This window comes from Eucyclogobius newberryi, unplaced genomic scaffold (genome assembly GCF_026437365.1).
Source record: "Eucyclogobius newberryi isolate DKJ021-1_F unplaced genomic scaffold, fEucNew1.0.hap1 SCAF_6, whole genome shotgun sequence".
NCBI classification, from domain to species: Eukaryota; Metazoa; Chordata; class Actinopteri; order Gobiiformes; family Gobiidae; genus Eucyclogobius; species Eucyclogobius newberryi.
The window spans coordinates 33,272,060-33,291,125 of record NW_027316278.1 but is presented as its reverse complement, the minus strand read 5'-3'; the positions used below and the strand labels follow the sequence as shown (position 1 = coordinate 33,291,125).

The following is a 19,066-nucleotide window of genomic DNA, read 5'->3' as shown; positions in this document are numbered from 1 at the left end:
GATTTACCATCGAAGTCATTAGCGTCACTCGACATAACGTGTGTCAAAACAAAACACAGCAAAAGTAACATGAAAGTGAAATGGCTGAATATCATGCTTTTGTCTGACACCCGTAAATCGTTACTTTATATTTCGGACATTTTGAATCACAATATTGATCTGAAACGACTTTGTGAGAGAAACGCGTTTAAACTGCAGCGCTGATTTCACAACAAAGCGTCGCCGGAAAATGTCTACGCGTATCACAGATGAAGAAGAAGAATAAAACGGAGAACAAAGTGAGTCAAGAGCAGTGGGCGTGTACGAGTTAGGATGGCGAGGTGAATGCAGGAGGATGAGGATGACTCACGTGTGATTCACTCAACATACAACTTCAAGAGGGTAAAAGATAGAGGAAACAGCCAGAACATGTTTCTGTCACTTTTCTAATGGGGGTTATATACCTTTAAAAGTAATGTTCCATAGTTTGGCACTGAACATATCCATCATGCATTTGTTCTATTACATGTGTTCTTGTTTAGGGCTGAACTTTATCTTATCTATAAAGTGATCAGACTCGCCTCTCCGCAGATCCGACCGGTAACACCACCTGCTTGTTTCCTTGAATATAGATCAGTTCAATGCCATACTGTGGATTATTCCAGGCAAGTAAAGGCCAACTCCATAGAGAGAAGCAGGTGATGAACCCCTTTAATTTTAAGTAATAAATAAAATAAATAAAATAAATAAAATAAATAAAATAAATAAAATAAATAAAATAAATAAAATAATCTAGCAATTTAATGTTTTCTCTTTGTTAATAAGTTGATACTTATTACATTGGCATCTCAAATAAAGATCCATTTTATTATTAGTGCAATTTAAATAGTCTGAATAAAGATAATTGAATAATTATTTCACTAATAATGCTGTTTGTTAGTTGTATATATTTTATTTTGGTGCTGTATTTACAAGCTGCATAGACAATAGACAGACTGGGTACACATACAACAGGCACACAGAACACCTGTCACTGCAAGTCATAGCAGTTTTGTCTTATTTACCTGTAAACATGTCAATTTCTTTTGACAAATTACTTGGAATTTTCTGTAACTCGGAATTTCCCCTGCAAAAAACGGCTGGACTTTCCCGGACATGCATCATCTCTTCCAAACTAGGCCCGCAGACTCTTCTGGAAACACGCCTCGAGTAATTTGTCAGCTCTGAATTTCATTAGCTTTTCGTCCTTAAATTTCCTTTGTAAAACAACAGCACGAGTTTGAACCGGCCGGATCAGAGAGCTGCTGCGGTCGGCGGAATTTTGATTGGCTCACCGCTGTGCGCAGAACCGACCTGTAACCAAGAAAACAATCGACCCGCTTCCTCTTTCATCACTCCACTTTAGCTTCTCTTCCTCTCTTTTGTCTAACCCTTTTTTAACCCCTTTTTTACTCCATCGCCTTTTATCGTTCCCATGTCGAATCCTCTTCCTTTTCCTCTTTCTCTCTAGCTCTTCTTCACATCCTCTTGTCCCTCTCTTTCTTTTCTCTCTTCATCATCTCTCTCTTCGTCTCTCTTCCATCTTCTACACCTGTCTTGCCATTATTTCTCTCTTTTCTAAGTTTTGAGCCTTCCCTGATTCACCCTCTCACTCTTCTCCTCTTTCATCTGTCCATTTTAACTTCTCTTCCTCTCTTTTGTGTTCCGTCTGTTCCAACGTTCTGTCTGACCCTTTTTTTCCCCCCTTTTTTTCTTCATTGCTTTTCTCTTTTCCATCGCCTCCATGTCGAATCCTCTCCCTTTTCCTCTAGCTCTCTTCTTCACGCCCTCTTGTCCCTCCCTTTCTTTTATCTCTTCATCATCTCTCTCTCCGTCTCTCTTCCATCTTCCACACCTGTCTTGCCATTACTTCTCTCTCTTTTCTACGTTTTGAGTCATCCCTTATTAACCCCTCTCACTCTTCTCCTCTCTCATCTATCCATTCCGACTGTCTCTACCTCTCCGTCTCTCTTTCAAGCTCATCAATCACTAATTCCCGGATAATTCAATCCTGATTCACTGGACATCGAAGGGAAATGCACTCGGAATAAACCCTAATGCAGATCGCTATGAACTCCACGAATGAAAGAGTTTGTGCTTTTTGTGTGTATTCTCTTCTGAAGAAATAGGAGTAGAATGGAAGAAGAACGGCAGGGGTACGTTAGGAGAACAGAAGGAGAATGGCAGGAGAACGGCAAGAGAACGGCAGGAGAATGGCAGAACGGCAGGAGAACGGCAGGGGAACGGAAGGAGAACGCCAGGAGAACGGCAGGAGAACGGCAGGAGAATGGCAGGAGAACACCAGGGGAACGCCAGGGGAACTGAAGGAGAACGGCGGGAGAACGCCAGGGGAACGGCGGGAGAACGGCAGGAGTAGGGCGGTAGAACAGCAGAAGAACGGCAGGAGAACGGCAGGAGAACGACAGGGGAACGGCGGGAGAACAGCAGGAGAACAGCAGTGTCCACAGCTGGGGAGGAGAAGATACTAGACCTTATGCAGACGGAGGTGAATGGGGCATGATAGATAAATATTGGTGGCAGCGTAAAAGGTGTAAATGGATTCTAACTTGGTGTGACAAATATGATGTAAATGTTGTTTTATTCACGCTTGTTCCATTCATGCTGTTTAAGAGGTCTTTTCTCTAAGAACTCAAAAAGTGCTCAAATTCCCCATATTAGTGATAAACATCTGCAGGTTTCCAATGCTGTTTTAAGTCCATAAATCATCAACAGAGCATAGAAACGGCACTTTTTAAAGATGATTAAAGATTTGTTTTTATTTACTGATGCTGGAAACGCACTTGTTTTTTTAGATCGAACGGCTCACCTTCGATACTCTTCTCTTATCGGGCTGGAGCACTGTGTGAGAGTCACAAACAGCGTCTGGAGAGGTTCAGGCCATTGTTCTGTAGGGTTTTCACCCTGTAAAAAATGTGTCCATTCCTGACACTTAAGTTCCGGTCCCAAGTTTATTCTGGTTCACAAAAGTAGAGGACACTTTTTTAGCACTTTCCAATCAGACCCCAAACACATTTTTTTTGTTTATTGGAGCTTTTGTTCATTGCAATTGTATGTGGTAAATAAGAGAAAAAAATACACTTCCTAACCACAATTTATATTCAAATGTTCCACAGTATACATATGCTAATGTTGAAATGAGTTAGACAAACGTTCAGTCACTGTTGTTGAGGGGGACTGGGTGGATCCTCTGATTAAACAGGGATGAGGGATTATTCTTCCTCTCTTTACCCCAGAATCAGAATCAGAAAAAGGTGTATCGCATTGTCAGTGAACAAAATTCACAAACATAGGAACTTATTTCGGCTTATTATAATGGATATTAATTATAGCATGTTATATAAAATCAAATAAGGCATGTATAAAGTAAGAATGGACCAATAAAATAAAAATAAACTTGGTCTCAGTATGTACACAACATTTACATTGTGGTGTTCCCCAGGGCTCAAGTCTTGGACCACTCTTTTTCTTTGTGCCTCCTGCTGCTGAGTCATTTTTTTTTACATAAAGCACGAGATATACTATAACTGAAGAAATGCATATGCCGTCCAGATAAAGGAAAAGAGTGGGGCTTATAGAACGTGTCAGAGTGAGTATAGATCCACGTGGTTAGCCAAACCCGCTCTCTAATTGCAGGATCAGCAGCAACATCACATTAAAACTGTCCTTGGTCCGAGTCCTTGAACTCCTTGAAAAAACCCTCCCCCTCATAACTGACCCCCACCCCCTTCCCCCGGATACACACTGTCCAGCCAGGTTTCTATCAGAGCAGAGGGCAGAGAGGTCAATTTTCACACACCGCACAGTAAACAAAAACTGCAGGACTACCTCGGTGTGATGATAAAAAGGTGGGACATCTGTGCAAGTGACATGGCACAAATACTATTTTTAGGAATAATCCATGATTCACGGGCATTTTAGCATTGGTATTTTATGATTGTTGTGAACGTAAACACAAATATAGTTGATCTTGACCAATGAGGATTAACAGCCCGAGTGTATGGATTGGATATTTTAAGAGCTGTGTATAAAACAACACAAAACAATGCAAGCATCAAAAAGGTGCTGTACAGTGACGACAATTGAGAAGTGAAACACAGTCTGGTAAAGATGTACAGGCTTTAAAAACATCGAGGAGGCTCTCTGGATGACCACTCGATGATGTCACAAGTTGGAGTTAATTGTTTTAGGCTCTGGAGAGGTACATGGACTTTGACTAAATCACTACCCACACACAGTTTGTATTCATGTTAGTTTAGTATGAATTTGTGTATTTTGACAAATATTATATTCAAAATATATTAAATATATTAAACATATATTTTTGGTATTTTGTATTACTACTTTTATTTGTAATTTAATTAAACATCAACACAGACTTAATTCATAATCAACAAGTTTATAAACTATTTAAGTTATGTTTATATGGTTAGACTGCATATTTCACCAAAATGTATGATTTTATTTAAGAATTTACACACAAAGAGAGGTAATTCCACTACTGTTACCTAGCAACCATACTGTAAACAAGGTACAAAGGTACAAAAACATATGAATTACACAATAGTTATGATTTGAAAAATAATAATACCTGGTAACACTTTTGTTTCGTAAAATTAGTTTGATTGTTTAAAAAAAAAAAAAAAAAGCTTATTGATTCATTTTAGAACTCAGCTCTACTTCCTGTCATTTTCAATTTTCAATCAATTTTCAAACATCCCTGTGCTATCCCAAGTAGTAATTAGAAAAACATGAAAACCTGTCATATGCACGTTAAGAGTTAGAGTTTAATTATGTAGTTACTAAGCCTGAATATCTTTTTATAACAGAAATAAATATAAATAAACAAACACTATTTGATCATGATGAATTAAGTCTTTGTTCATGCTTTATTAAGGCTACAAAAAGCATAAAGAGTTACTATTAAATGTTACAGCATTTTTTAGACACTTTCTCTGACATCAACGGTCCCAAACTCCAGCCAAGCCATGACAACCTTTACTTCCATCAGCAGAAGCACAGCGGGGGGCCACAGCGGGGGGCCACAGCGGCGGTCCTGCTCAGAGGAGGAGGGCCACACTGGGACTTGGGACTGACCCTTCTGCAGACAGGAGCAGATGAAGCAGAGAGGAGCAGAGCACAGACAGACTGACCCCAGTTTGGAGTGAGCGAGCTGTGAGGAGAATCATCTGCTCAGGTCCAAAACACATACTGTATTTGAGTTTCTTTTGTTGCACGTTTCTGAAAGGAATTATGAGATAAGATGAGATTTCACAGGCTTTCACATATTTTTTTCCCCTGTTATTGACGCTATTTTAGGAATTTAGTTTTGAATCATTATTCGTTATAACATGAGCGACACCAGCGAGACAACAGGTAGAACAGTCCCATTCAACACCTTTCACGCTGTGTCATAAACATAAGATGGAGGCTCTGTTTTGTTTCAAGTTCTGTCACTCAAGTTGCTCTTTAATCCGAGCTTTGTTTTAACACAGTGTTACCATACAGAACTGACTTTTGTTGGGCTTACGGTGAGCGATTTACAGGTCGATTTTGACCGTTTTTTTGAATCGTGTGAGCTGCGATTGCCGGGCGTTTGTCGTGAGCACGGCTGAAGGGTCAAAGCAGTGCATACGTGGCACAATCCCGAGCTGTACGCAGCAGGAAACACAACTCTAAAGGTGCTGGAGCGACAAAAGAGGTGAACCGGGGCTACAAGTCACTGCACACACAAAAGCCAGAGAAGTTTAATGTCAGAGGCTTATATACTCCCGCACTGTTAAAGTAAGCAGTGGAAATGGTTTGCTGAAGTGTTTCTATGATGTTTTGGGTGTTTAAATGTTGTATGAGAAGATAGTGGGTCCTGAGTGTCTCCTCTGGCTCATGTGCCTCGAACAGTGTGAGCGCCACATATGAGATTCAAATGCACAACTGAGTTTGGGAATCATTTGGAACAAAAATGTACAAAACTGCTGAGTGTAAGACCAGCTTTAGTTGGCATTAAAACAGATGCAATGACTTGTGTAGTTTAACACTCTCAATGATCATTTATCCTATTCAATCTAACTGTATTTGTATAGCACAATTTACCAACATAAACTCTCCAAAGTGCTGCAAAATTAAAAAAAAATGTTAAAAATAAAATAAAATACAAATGTACAAACAAAATACAAACAAATTAAAAACCAATGTGCCAATGTTGGTGGGTGTAGGGTTGGAGAGAGCCCCAGTCACAAACCAGCATTAACCAGCTGTTTATTCAGTTGGTCACACTCACCGCTTTTGTTAAAAAACAAACATCTAAATGGAACCTTGGATTGATCACAGGCTCCTGAAAACTGTTAAGTGTGATAAAATGCTTTCTATCTTGGAAAAGAAAAAAAAAAATCAGGCTGCCCCAAATAAATTGTATGTTTGCAGTAACCCTACCCAACATTTTTCAAGTGGTATTACCTACCTACCGAATTATTATTATTTTTTTTAACTTTGAAGGCATAAAAAAATCCAAATTTGTGTATAAAATCCACCCATTTAATGATAAATAACTCCACTTCATTTGAATGTTCGGACGCTCTGTTGATCAATCTCCTCTTTTTCACCTCCAAGTCCACTAGCACATCACGCCACGTATCAGTCAACTTATTCTTAATTCTCACTCTTTTCCCCGACAAACTGAACGGCACTGAACACACATTTTATCGTTATTTTTGGATTCTGCCAGTGACCTGCAGTGACCGCCAGGCGTCAGTTAATGAGACGTTCTCCGTTCATGTTAGTTTCATTTCTCGACGGTTTTCGGGACATTTTCGGCTTTAAAATATTTCTTGCGAGATCCAGTGATACAAAATTATTCAACACGGCGCTTTTTTGAAAACATGGTCGGTGAGTCGGCGAGATATAACCCAAGAGAAAAATAAACATTTGGCATAATTTTGACGAAATGCTGATTTTTTTTTTTCAGTCGGCTATTTCATTACCGGGTCGGTCGGGTTACGGCAAACAGACATATTTTTTTGCTCTGCCTCAGGACAACATTTTCTGCAGGGGCAACAAATCCCCCATGATCTTTGGACGTTAGATAGAATAATTGTCTTTTCATGTACAGCGTCTTCTGTTACCTCGTGCCAGTCTCGTTATTGCAGGGCCCATCTTCCAATACAACTGAATCAGAATCACTTTTGACTGTATTTGAGAAGTGAAGCATCCGCACATACAACACTGTGAGGCCCACTGCAGCCACAGACTCCACAATCCAAAACCGCACAGGAGACAGTGGATTCGCAGAGATAACCTCAATTATTTAACAAGCAAAAAATGAAGAATAGTTATTGTTGCCGTGGCAGAGTATTCAGTGAGGCGTCCACAGCTGGATAAAGGCATTGGTTTATTTGCTGTTGAGGCGAGAACGGCCGGCGCTTCGTCCTAAAAGGCACTTGTCGTCTGTCGTTCTCTCCGGTGTCAGACCAAGCATTCTTAAAACCATTTTCTATATTCAGGTTTGTGGATTCTTAGGTAGCAGTGGTGAAGTACGTCCTCTAGAGCTAGTGGCTCATGTTAAGGCACATAAAAGTATTTGTTTAAATTATACGGTTTTGCTTGCTTAGTTTCTTTAATAATACTATATTATTATGTTTTAAAGACCCAAAACAACCACCGTGACAGAGCAATATCATTTGAATGATGGTATTTATGCATACTTGACCACAAAATATACATTAAAAAAGTAAAACGAAAAATAAATAAAGTAATACGTGGAATAAAATTGAAAATATAGAAAATAAATAAACAAAGTAAAAGAAAAACATGAAAAAACAGAAATATTTATTTTTCCACCATAAAAAAATAAAAATAAAATCAAAACAAGCGTCCAAAATGATTAAGATATTTATTCAAAAATTATACAGTTGTCCCTTTTGCTTTTGAAGCCACAATCTAGTCTTCAATATATAATTAATTAAAACGAGAGGACGATTGCGTGAGATCCTGAATATTAAACAGTTCTATTTCCCCAAAAGAAGATGCCACTGAACTTCAAGTCCAATTCAAACTCAAAGAGAAGCACTTTTATACAACAGACTGAAAACTTTCCTTGTTTTTAATGCACAAATCTGGCTGCTCATAATGGTCGCCGAGTGTAAAGTTTCAGATGTTTTTTTGCCGACGACTAGCTGCTGGTAAACACTAGATATTCTTCTGATGGCGTTCTAATGAGAAGTCTCCGGAGAGTCCCGTTCCCCGGCGCCGCGTGAGTTAGGCTTATTAGGAGTGTTTGTGTCCGCTAATGAAACAGCGCCGCTCTTTTTTGGGGCGGGAATAAATAAATAATTGCAACAAAACATGCCTTAAATGACCGCCGCGTAATTGCTGTAGCCGGGCAGCTTTTCCAAATGTTCAGCGAGAAGAAAAGTTTGATGTTATTGTGCGGAGAAAGTTTTGAGGATTCATAGTTGTTGAGCAGAGATGAAATACAAGGTTAAGTGCTTGTACCAGAGCTTTCCAACATGTCTTACACGCCGTGTTTCTCCACCAGCCGCTTTGTCTGATTGGTTAATCTCTCTTTTTATAACAAGGCGTGTTTTCTGAGGCCTTTAATAGAGTAGTGTTGTCACGATAGTAAAATAGAAAATTTAAATATAAAAAAAAGGCTTTATACTCAATATAAAGTTCAATGCCACATAATATATATAGTTTCATTAATATTACCAAGTGATCGTCTATACATTCTGATATAAAACAAGATCCTTTCTAAAACTATTCAGAAAAGGTCCAACATATATTGTTTATAGTATTTTACTTTATCTGCGCATGTATTAATGTTATAGATGAGTAAATAGATAGATAGATAGATAGATAGAAAGATGTAAAGTGAAGATAGTGAAGGTGAACATTATTAAAAATGGAGGAGTTTCACTGCATTTGAACACCAAACTCATGGGTATCAGTTTCAGATTAATATACTTTTCATAGTATTACTTGATATCGGATCAAAATAACAATCACTGGTCGTGGCCGTCATCACAAGTCAAATATGTTTCCTGTGAACTTCACTGGAACATCACGTGGTCTGTTTTGAATGCCCTTTTATTCAAGAGAATGCCAACTGTCAATCATACTAAGTCATCTAGCTATCCATCTTATCTTTCTTCTTAAGTGTAATCTTACTGCAACATAGCTTAAAGGTGCACAGCGTAACTTTTCTGGCATCTTGGCAGGGAGGGAATTACCATTGGGAAATAAACAAAAGCTAGCTCGCCCCGACGCGCTAATACAAGCACGCATTTGTGATGAATGCAACGTCATAAATACTCGAGTCTGTATATAAATAATAATATAAATAAACGAGTCTGGTGATGATTTATAGACTTAAAACAGTGCAGGAGACCGCCAGACATCTGCCTCTGGGGAATCAAGTGAAATCAAGTGTTTTCTGAGGCTCAGAGGGAAACAACCTCATCAACAGGATTATGAAACTAGCTTAAATGAAGCAAAATACAACTCCAGGCATGTTTTTGATGAAGGAACAATGTTTAAAAGCTCAAGTAGTTCATTTAGCATAATATGTATCCTAATATTTGTAATTGTAAGTATTTTGGAGTTAAATTCACATAATTGCAAACAAACAAGTCACTATTTTACCCAGCCCAGGTCACAAAGACTCTTACCAGTATTAGGCACCACCAGTCGCCCCCCGTTGTGGCCAAACACTCCCGTGATCCTCTGCTGCTCTTTAGTCAAACCCACGGGGCCGTTCAGAGTCATCAGGCCCTTCTTCCTCCGGTCCGCGGTGCCACTGTAGTCACGAGCCAGGTCCCGGGGAAAGGTCTCCGACGGGGGCTTGTTGTGGTACTCGGCCCTCTCGGCTACTCCCAGAGACACCATGAAGGAGGACTGGACCTTCACCTTGATGTCCGGGAGCGGGTCGAACAGTTCCTTGTCCGCGCCGTCCTGGAAACACAGGGGGGTGCTGTAGGTTCTCCCCACCGTCAGGTCCGGCTGGATGGAGGAGTTCAAGAGTAGTGGGTTTCCTGGAAGAAGACAAAATATGAGTTACTATTAGAATTGACAGGAAAGGTGGCTAGAACTTTGTATCCTCCACCACAACTCCGCAGCAGCACCATCAGCCTCACGAGTGGAACTGGTACGACATTTTGTTTTATTCAGTCACATTTACTTGACAAATCTCAGATAATATACAGTACAGGTGCGTCCGTAACTTATTTAGGCTCAACTTCGCTCTTTTACTCCTGTGGCAATGTTGGACCGAAAAAATATAACAATTGAATAGTGTATAATATGATTTAACGCGCAAAACTCGAAAACAAAATTTCACATGAGGACGGATAGAACCATTATCTCACACAGCGAATGCAATTTGGCAACTCGGGCTTGTGCTGTGAAAGGGAAAGCAGAGGGGACTGTCACCATGGCGATGTAACTGTTCTGCCTAGAACGACACATCCCAAACTGTAGTCCGGGTTCACCCAGGGCTACGAGGAAAGACCAAATGGACATGTTCTATCATTTGGATCCCACAGTCTGGCCTAAAATGTTAGAAAGCAATTCACCTGCTATAGTGTAATTTGAAATATTCTATATGATATTGTATGTGTGTTCAACGTCCACAGACTTCAAGTGCATTGGAGAAGAGGGTCAGAAAGTCTTCCACAGTATGGCTTTATTTATTTATTGCTAAAATATACCTTGAAAAAAGACCTTGGCCCAATGGCATATCTTGCTTCCCTCTATGAAGATGTGTTTGAAGTTAATTCAGGTCACAATATAATTAAAAACTTAAAATCATACTTATCTTAGTGGCTATTTCAATTCAATCTGTACCCCAAAAAGTACACAGAAATGTTCCCTGTTTTTTGTAGCTGTTTCTAACTTTACTTTTGCATTTAGAGCGCTCCTAAAGCTGCTCACATACTGTTTGTTATGTACAGTTGTGTAAGATGAAAGGAGCCGCATCAGAACTGAACCCGTTTGCACTTTTAATATTAACATTAGCTCCCAGGAGCTGCCGTGGTTCTTTAATTGTCGTCCACTGCACATCAACCTTCCACACACATTCCACATTCTGTTTTCTTGAGTTTGGATATCCAGTTATTGTTAAGTTATTACTCAAAGGGTCTCAAGTTGTTGCCTCTTTTGTATTTAACAAAAAACTAAAACATTTGATTGGCGTTTGGCGGTTTTTGGGATCAGAATGCAGAACAGTGACATCGACAAAATAAATGCACATCTACAGATATTATTGATAATACATGTTGTGTCTGCGTGTGCCAGTTTAGTTTGTAGCTAATCTATCATTAAAAAATTGAAAAAATAAATGATTTTTTTTTTTTTTTAGCATAAACCTTCCATTAATTGTCATCAGAAGAACCTACTTAATGGATTAGCTAACATTTCAGACGAAGCAAACAATTAAACAATATAAGTATCACATTGGTAGCTTAGTAACAACATTTTGAGCAGAAAAGTTTGGAATGAGAATGATATTGTTTGTGTGCAAGTTCAGTCCAGGTTAAACTCTATATTGCGTAAATGTTAAAAGCGTGTCCTAAGACGACACGGATAGTTCAGAAACAGTGATTATGTCTCTATTTGCTTCTGCGCAGCCTCTTAATATTGCAAACATCTACTGTATAGTTTATTTATCTGCACGGTGGTTAAACTCAATCAGCTTTATATTATTTAGAGAGCGTCTTATTTCACCTCGCTCTGCTGGTGAACGGCTAAAACAGTCGATAAAAAAGCCCAATTGCAACAAAAACCCTCCAGCATAAGTCAAACTGTTCCCCGCCGCAAACCCATAGTAGCATCATGCATAAATTGGACCAAGCAGAAGAGAATGAAGCACCAAACGTTAATTATTATGCATACAATATTTAGACATATCGCATTTTACGACTTACAATATTGAGAATAAATAAATAAAAGATAATTCAGCCTCAAGCCGTTCAAATTAGATTAACGAAATAGCAACAACTAAGCAATTTAGCTGCAGAGATATTCGACTAAATGAGCCTGATGAAGGTGCGTTGACTTTAAAAGCGCAGAGAGAGAGAACATTCATCACAACTAGTGATGAAGCATGTTTATAATGAATCAACATGATAACCTGGAGCAAAGATCAATAAATCTGGCATATTTATAGTTTTCAGATTCAGACACACAGGATGGATAATTAATGTCTTATAACTAAATGAATAATGCGAGGTTATAATGTGTAGAGGCCCAGATACAGTACACATGAGGCTTGTTTTCTACATGTGCTGTTCACAGTTTAAACTTCTGCAGAATATTATGATTATTATATTGTCAGGAATACAGATGTGACACAAGTGAGTGCACAATACAACCTTTTACACTCAGAAAAAGCCATGCTCTAATTGTTGACCCGATTAGTTTTCTATACAAATAAAAGTTAAAAAGACTGATACAGATCTCTGGAATGGGACGTTGCTTCCTCTTTACACCTCAGTGACTTTTAACCACAGCATTTCAGGTCGGTAACCACTGATGACCACTGAGTGCAGAGAGGGGCCAGAGAGGGGCCAGAGAGGGGCCAGAGAGGGGCCAGAGAGCGTGACCTGAACAGAAGGTGGTGGGCTTGGCGGCCACTGTCACACCATTACATTTAATTACAAACACAAACAGCTTGATCGGCACCATCCATCTGCTCCGGAGTCAACCCGTGTGGTCGCTCCCTGGCCCGCTGAAGGACAAGAGCGAGCGAGCGAGAGCGTGAGAGAGCGGGCTGGGCCGGGACAGCGAGGCGAGCAGGGGGGGTGAGGTGACTGCTTTGTAAATGAGAGCTGTCCCGTCCCCTGCAGTGTGTCTTCCGCGCATGGTCATTAACAGTGGAGCGGAGCCAAGTGGAGTGGCGGAGTCCTTGTGGCCAGATGCTAGGAGGCGAGGCGGGAGGCTAATGCTCGGCTATTTTTAGAGGGTTCGGCAATTACCTGCGGACACGCTCGCCTCACTCTTCTCCGCTATGGCAGCTCTCGCTCTCATTGGTTGGATCGGTCACGTGGTGCACCTGCTCGTGTGGGAGATGAACACTACCGCGCATGTTCGGTAGATTGTGAACTTTTGCTAAATTGGCGACATGCACCAAAAGTACTGCCATCGGCGCAAAACGGCAGCCATGTTTGACGGTTGGAGCTTGTTGCGAGCTAACACAGCTAGCGCAACTAGCATCAGCTGTTTTCTTTCCAAAGTGAAGCGAGACACTTTAAGATGATACAATTATTCAAACAAACAGAGCATCGCAATGGTGCAAAAAAACTTAGATAAGAAAACAAAAAGTTGCACAAAAAGTTGGCAATAGTCGACACAGGAAGTAGTGTAAACACGGACACAGGAGGACACACTGAGGATCTGTAGCCTTTTCACACAACAAAGTGAACCTTAACCCTAGCTTAACATTGTACTTTTTTCAACAACGCTAAAACTGGATTCATAGAGACTTTGGGTTGACTTTGGGTTGTTTGCGGAGTCAAATCCTATTGGATAAAAGAACGCTGCAGTTTCACTTTCTAGCTTGACGAGAGGTGAGTGATCATTGTCCTTTTGTTAGTTCCCGTGTTTGTATCCCAGTGCGTTCGTCAGTCTGTTTGCTCCTGATGCTCGGCTCTATCGGCTGTTGCAGCAGTGCTAATGTTTTTATGTTTATCATAAAACAGATGTTGTGCTGACACCACAAACATGAAGAGCTTAAAAATCACTCACGAGGATCCAAAGTCGGGTCACGCTGAAGTCGGGGAGAAGTAAATCAGGGCCTAATCGGACTAATTACCCTGCAGTGTGTTCCGGGCTAAAGTACATGCACCACATAAACATTTAGACAGAACTCGGATGGAACTCCAAACTAAACCTGGACTAGGACAAAACAGGGACAAAAATAGGACCAAACCAAGTTAAAGATGCACCATGTCCCATTTCTGTCACCTGCTTGTTTCCACAGAGACAGGTCACATCTATGGAGAGGTGACCCCATCTACAGTAAGAATACATGTTCTTTTTAGCCATGAAAACACCTGTAATTCAATAATATTTCAAAATAAAACACAGATTGAAGTTGAGTACTGCACTATTACTGTACTGTGGAACATTCCAGGTAAAACATATCCTTTGAGATCAACAGGTGACGGACCATAAAATGATTCAAAGAAAATGCGGATCTGTGAGTTTTCAACCAAATAAAATGCTAACCTACACATTTTTTTGCCAGTTCTGCTCATTTAAACTCCTCTAAATCGCTGCTATTTCATTCAAAACTCTATGAGCGATGTTAGCCAAATATAGCCCGCAGTAAAACTCGTTATTAAAACTCCTGACTGTACATCACATGTGCCACTACATCATATTAATACCCCTTTCTGTGTGTGTGACAAATATCCCTGTCCACTTCATTGATAAACACTCCATGGCAGAGTGGACAACCCTTGCCCGCACCTTTTTCCCCCCCCCTTCCGACTTTAGATCTCGCTAGCGTTTTGTGCCCCGCGGTTAGCTGAAGAGAGCGAGTGATCTGATTATTGCTGGAGTGAGCATCTTTGAGAGCGGAATGGGCAGAATGGGACGATGGCGGCGGCGAGATGAGAGGAGTTAATGAAATGTACCTGGGCTTGAATACCTGGAGGGATGGCGGTGGAATTGGGCTCATGATTAAAAGTCAGTCAGAGCGAGAGGTAATGCGGAGAGGCAGGGTCAGAGAAGGATCAAGTTACACGTTCGGTATTACACCCGGGGAAAGGTGCTACTGCAGTGGTTATGTACTGCAGGTTATTAGGAAGAACTGGAATTAACATTTTTCTATCAAGCAAAACAGACTCCTTTTTTTTTGTTTCGATGCTGTAATAATGTGGCATCGATAATATACCTGTTTTTTTTTGTGTTTTTGTCATTATGGAGTCGTTATTATTATTATTTTTTAAGTATTTATCCCTCTCAAAACATTGTTACTTTTTATATGATGAACATGTTTACACGGCAATCCAAACTAAGACTAAAACTAAAACGGAGGTAGAAAGTTCACAAAAACAACTAAAAGAGGACATTTTACAGTAAATCAACTTAGAGTCCATAAAACAGGTTCTTCCATTTTTGCAATTCTGACTTAATTTGGTGGTGTAGAACCTGTGGTAAATATTCATCATAGTTTTACTTCTATTAAGCTGCAGTTTGTAAAGAAATTTGGAAAAATACAAGTTCAAAATGACAGGAAAAAGCTAAAGCTGAATCCCTCTGTGATGTCATCAATGTGCGACGTGCCGTTGAAAACACAGAGGCAGTTTACACTTTTTTTAGGTCAGTGTAAACCATCGTTCAACAAAATAAAAAAGTGTTATATGGTATTATTATTTGTCAAATCATAACTCTTGTGTCATTGATTGGATTTTGGCTCTTGTTTACAGTCTGGTTGCTAGGTAACAGCTGTGGAATTACCTCTACCTATGTCATATTGTGCCCATGAGCAAACAATGTATGACCAGTGTTTCCTCATCGTTAGTTTCCTCAAAGATGTATTTTGATTGATTGACTTTATCCTGATTTGTCCTGTAACTTAGTCTCAAGTGTTCAAAATAATTCCTGTTCTCACCTATCCCCTGTCCCCGCCCACATCAGCATACTTAGTTGCAATTAGACTCCAAGTGACACATGTTGAGTTCTCAAATGTCACACTGCCACTTTTAAAAAACATGTAAAAAATTACTGCTGCTTGTTACGGTGAAATGTCACTGTGAAGAGGCGGAGCTTATCACTATGAAGAGGCGGGGCTTTTCAGTATCAGTTCTGCAATTTTGAACAGGAAGTCAATGGACCTGTGTCTATTACTGAGCCGTTCTAGATCAATATTTCGGTTTACAGTGAACAAAATGTGAAATGATGATCTACTTTAGTTATAGTTCAATATTAAGTACCTGAAAAAAGCACACTATGTTTTTAAAGTGTTTAAAGTGTGTTCACATATCGTGGTTGGAGCCCAGTTTGGTCCACACTAGTAAACAATGTCTGGTGCTCTTCTCGTTCTAGTTTAGTCCAGGTTTAATTCTTGTTTTTTTCCCCAGTGTGTTGAGCAAGAGTGAAGAAGAAGAAAGTACATCATAAAAAAGTAACAATAGAATAGGACTGAAATGAAACTACTAATACACTAAATATTGTGACATTTTCCTTTCTCAGGGGACTAAATTGCTTTTGTTATAGGTTAGATTTTAGAGCCAGATGTCCTTCTCCAAAGAAAACACAATATAAAGTGAATGGCACTTCTTATTCAAACCCTGTTCTGTGTTTGCCTGAGTGAGTTAGCGTTGTCATGGGTACGAAGCACACTGGTCCATAGCGGAGCAAAGCAACGGGTTATTTAAAATAAGTTCCTACGATTTAAAGTTCTTGCTGTTGCATTCGCCATTAACTTTTACATTCAAATGACAAATATTATTTAAATTGGTAAATAATTTAGTTATTTCCCTTCGAGGAAAATACAACACAGCACGGTTTATAAAAACGTTTAAATTGACTAATGCTTCCTTGGTTCAATTATAAAGCTTCATTGCTCCTTGTAGCGCCTATAAAGCATCTTCATAATGTCATGAATTAATAACGTTACTAAATCACAATATTAAAACCAAAGCAATTTACAAAAAAAAAGAAAGAAAGAATTGCTTATGCGTAAAGTATTAGAACAGAGCCAGTGATGCATTTTTCTACCCAATCCCAAAAGTATAGGTGTAATTTCCGGCGGTGCTTATGATAAAGCTAGTTACATGTTATCAGGCCTCTGTGGGCGGCGGCCTGTTCGAATCGTCTGGACACAATGGTCACACGTTCTGGTTTGGTCACGCTTTCGTCCAGTTCCGTTCCAGTTCTGTTCAGTCCAGGTCCAGTCAAAGGTTTAGTTTTGGGTTTAGTCTCAGTCAGCGGTGGAAGACGTGCTACATTTTGTTACTGAAGTAAAAGTGCAAATACAGGAGCAAAATGTGTACACAAGTAGTAAAGTATCAGAGTTAAAGTAGTGAAGTACGTGTTTCGTGACACTTTTTGATTACTATTAAAGAGTGCAATTTGGTGATTTTGATAAAGAATTATCCTGATTTTGGCAAACAATTTCTTGACTATTTATATCTATTTTTTTCTTTGCTCAAAGCCAGAACTTGAAATCACTCCTGAAATCATACAGAAAGTACTTTATCAGACCTCAAAATGCAGTGAAGTAAAAAATATCTATCGCAAAAATGAAGTAAAGTCCTGATTTCTAAAGATTATAAATACATTTCGGTGCTTTTCCTGTTGTGCTTCGTGACTAGTCTCACTTTAGTCCCGAGTAAGTGAGCACAGGAACTCGACTTCAGAGAGAAGCGACCGCGCCGTCTCAGCCACTGCTCCACATTTTACCGTACTTCCTGACTTAGAGGAGCAGGAGTGATGTCTTTCCGACCGGGGGCAGAAGACCGTGGTGAAACGCGGCCTATTTAAACCGAGGATTGATGACCGCGCTGGCTGTGGCTGCCATAGACCTGGGTTTGGCTCCTGATCCCACTTTTGGATGTGGAAAGGGGAAGGGGGGGGGGCTTGGACCCGGGGACAGAAGGGTGGGGTCCCAAAGGTGCTTGTCACGGCGTTTGGGTGACGATGGATGGCAGGTCACCGCGATGGCTATCACTTGTGCTAACCCAGAAGTGTCAGGGAGAGAGCGAGGGGCGCGGCAAGGCCAAAGCCATCCACTCTGCGGCGAAATAATAGGATCTGTGGGAAGAATCTGTGCGAGGTGAGAGTGGGAAGAGTGCGGTCAAAATGGGTGCTCTATATGTAGATAAAACATGGCGCGAGGTATTTTTAGCCCACGTAATACGCAAAAGGACTTTCTTCGAGCGTTTCATCACGTTATAACATCATTAAAACCTACCTGAGGTTGTATTTAGCTCCATTCACGCTAGTTTGATGAATCAGAATCAATTAGAAAGTCCTTAGAAAAACACTCCATTCTGAATGTTCCCAGTTTGTGACGTCAAACATCAAGCTCTGAGGTCTTTGGTGATGTTTTTAAGTCCACAAATCATTGTCAGACTCATTTCTCAAATTCCAGTGATATGAAGTCATGTTTTTTGTTGCTTAAAAATACCTTGACAATGATGTCCTTATGTTTCTATGAGCAGGGTCTCCTCTCCACAGATCTGATGCAGGCAAAGCAGTATCTAAATGAAGACAAGCAGGTGGCAGACCCTTCACCAGAGAAGCTACATAGTGCACCTTTAAGGATAGTGTAAAATAGAAAAGTAATCATTAAAAAAATGCCAATATTTTATAATGGTTGTCAATTTGTTCCATTGTCACTTAACGACTTTCTAAATAATGTTTTTCCTCCTCCAAAGGTCGACTTAACGTGCACAAAATGTCTTCTGTAAATTACTCTTAGTTTTAGAATGACGCTGTGTTTCAGTGATTTCATGTTTTTACACAAAAGACTGAAATGTCCTGCGGTGTTCTAAAAAAAAAAAATAAGTCGGATAAGTCGTTTGTGTCAGACTGTTAATGACAAAAATGACACCTTTAGCTCGACTTTAAATATAAAACAGATAAAAGAAGGCGCGCATCTGTAATTTATGCTCCAGGAAAAACTCTGGGCTTCAGGGTTTAACATATATCAAACGACATAACAATTATATTCCTATTTTTGAAACATCTTACTTTTCTGAAAAACTTGAAACTGAAGATTCCTAAGAGAAAAAACACATGTAATTGTGAAGAACACAATAGAACACTATAGACATATTATGTCATTTATTACGGTGTGCCGTTAAAATATCTTAAATTAAAGGGCCTATGACAGGTTTTTCTGACGTTCTAATTTGAACTTTATTTGGTGTATTTACACCTGTTGTAGATATAAATTAGTTTTACACCAATCGAGTAAGTATTTGTAGAGAAAACGTGACATTAGATGCATTTTTGCCCAGTGTTTGCTGGGTCATTTCCTAGTGTGATGTAATCAATTACAAACAGGAAGTGAAATTCATAGATCTAA

At 39.7% G+C, this 19,066-nt stretch overlaps 1 protein-coding gene across 2 annotated transcripts in view; it reads right to left on the bottom strand.

Moving 5' to 3' along the window:
* Nucleotides 1-19,066, bottom strand: part of unc5db (unc-5 netrin receptor Db) — a 394,916-nt gene that overhangs the window by 74,644 nt on the left and 301,206 nt on the right. For both annotated transcript variants that reach the window (XM_072433137.1, XM_072433138.1), the window contains one exon: nucleotides 9,699-10,061. In XM_072433137.1, coding sequence (XP_072289238.1) covers nucleotides 9,699-10,061 — 363 coding nt within the window. The remainder of the gene's footprint in view (nucleotides 1-9,698; nucleotides 10,062-19,066) is intronic.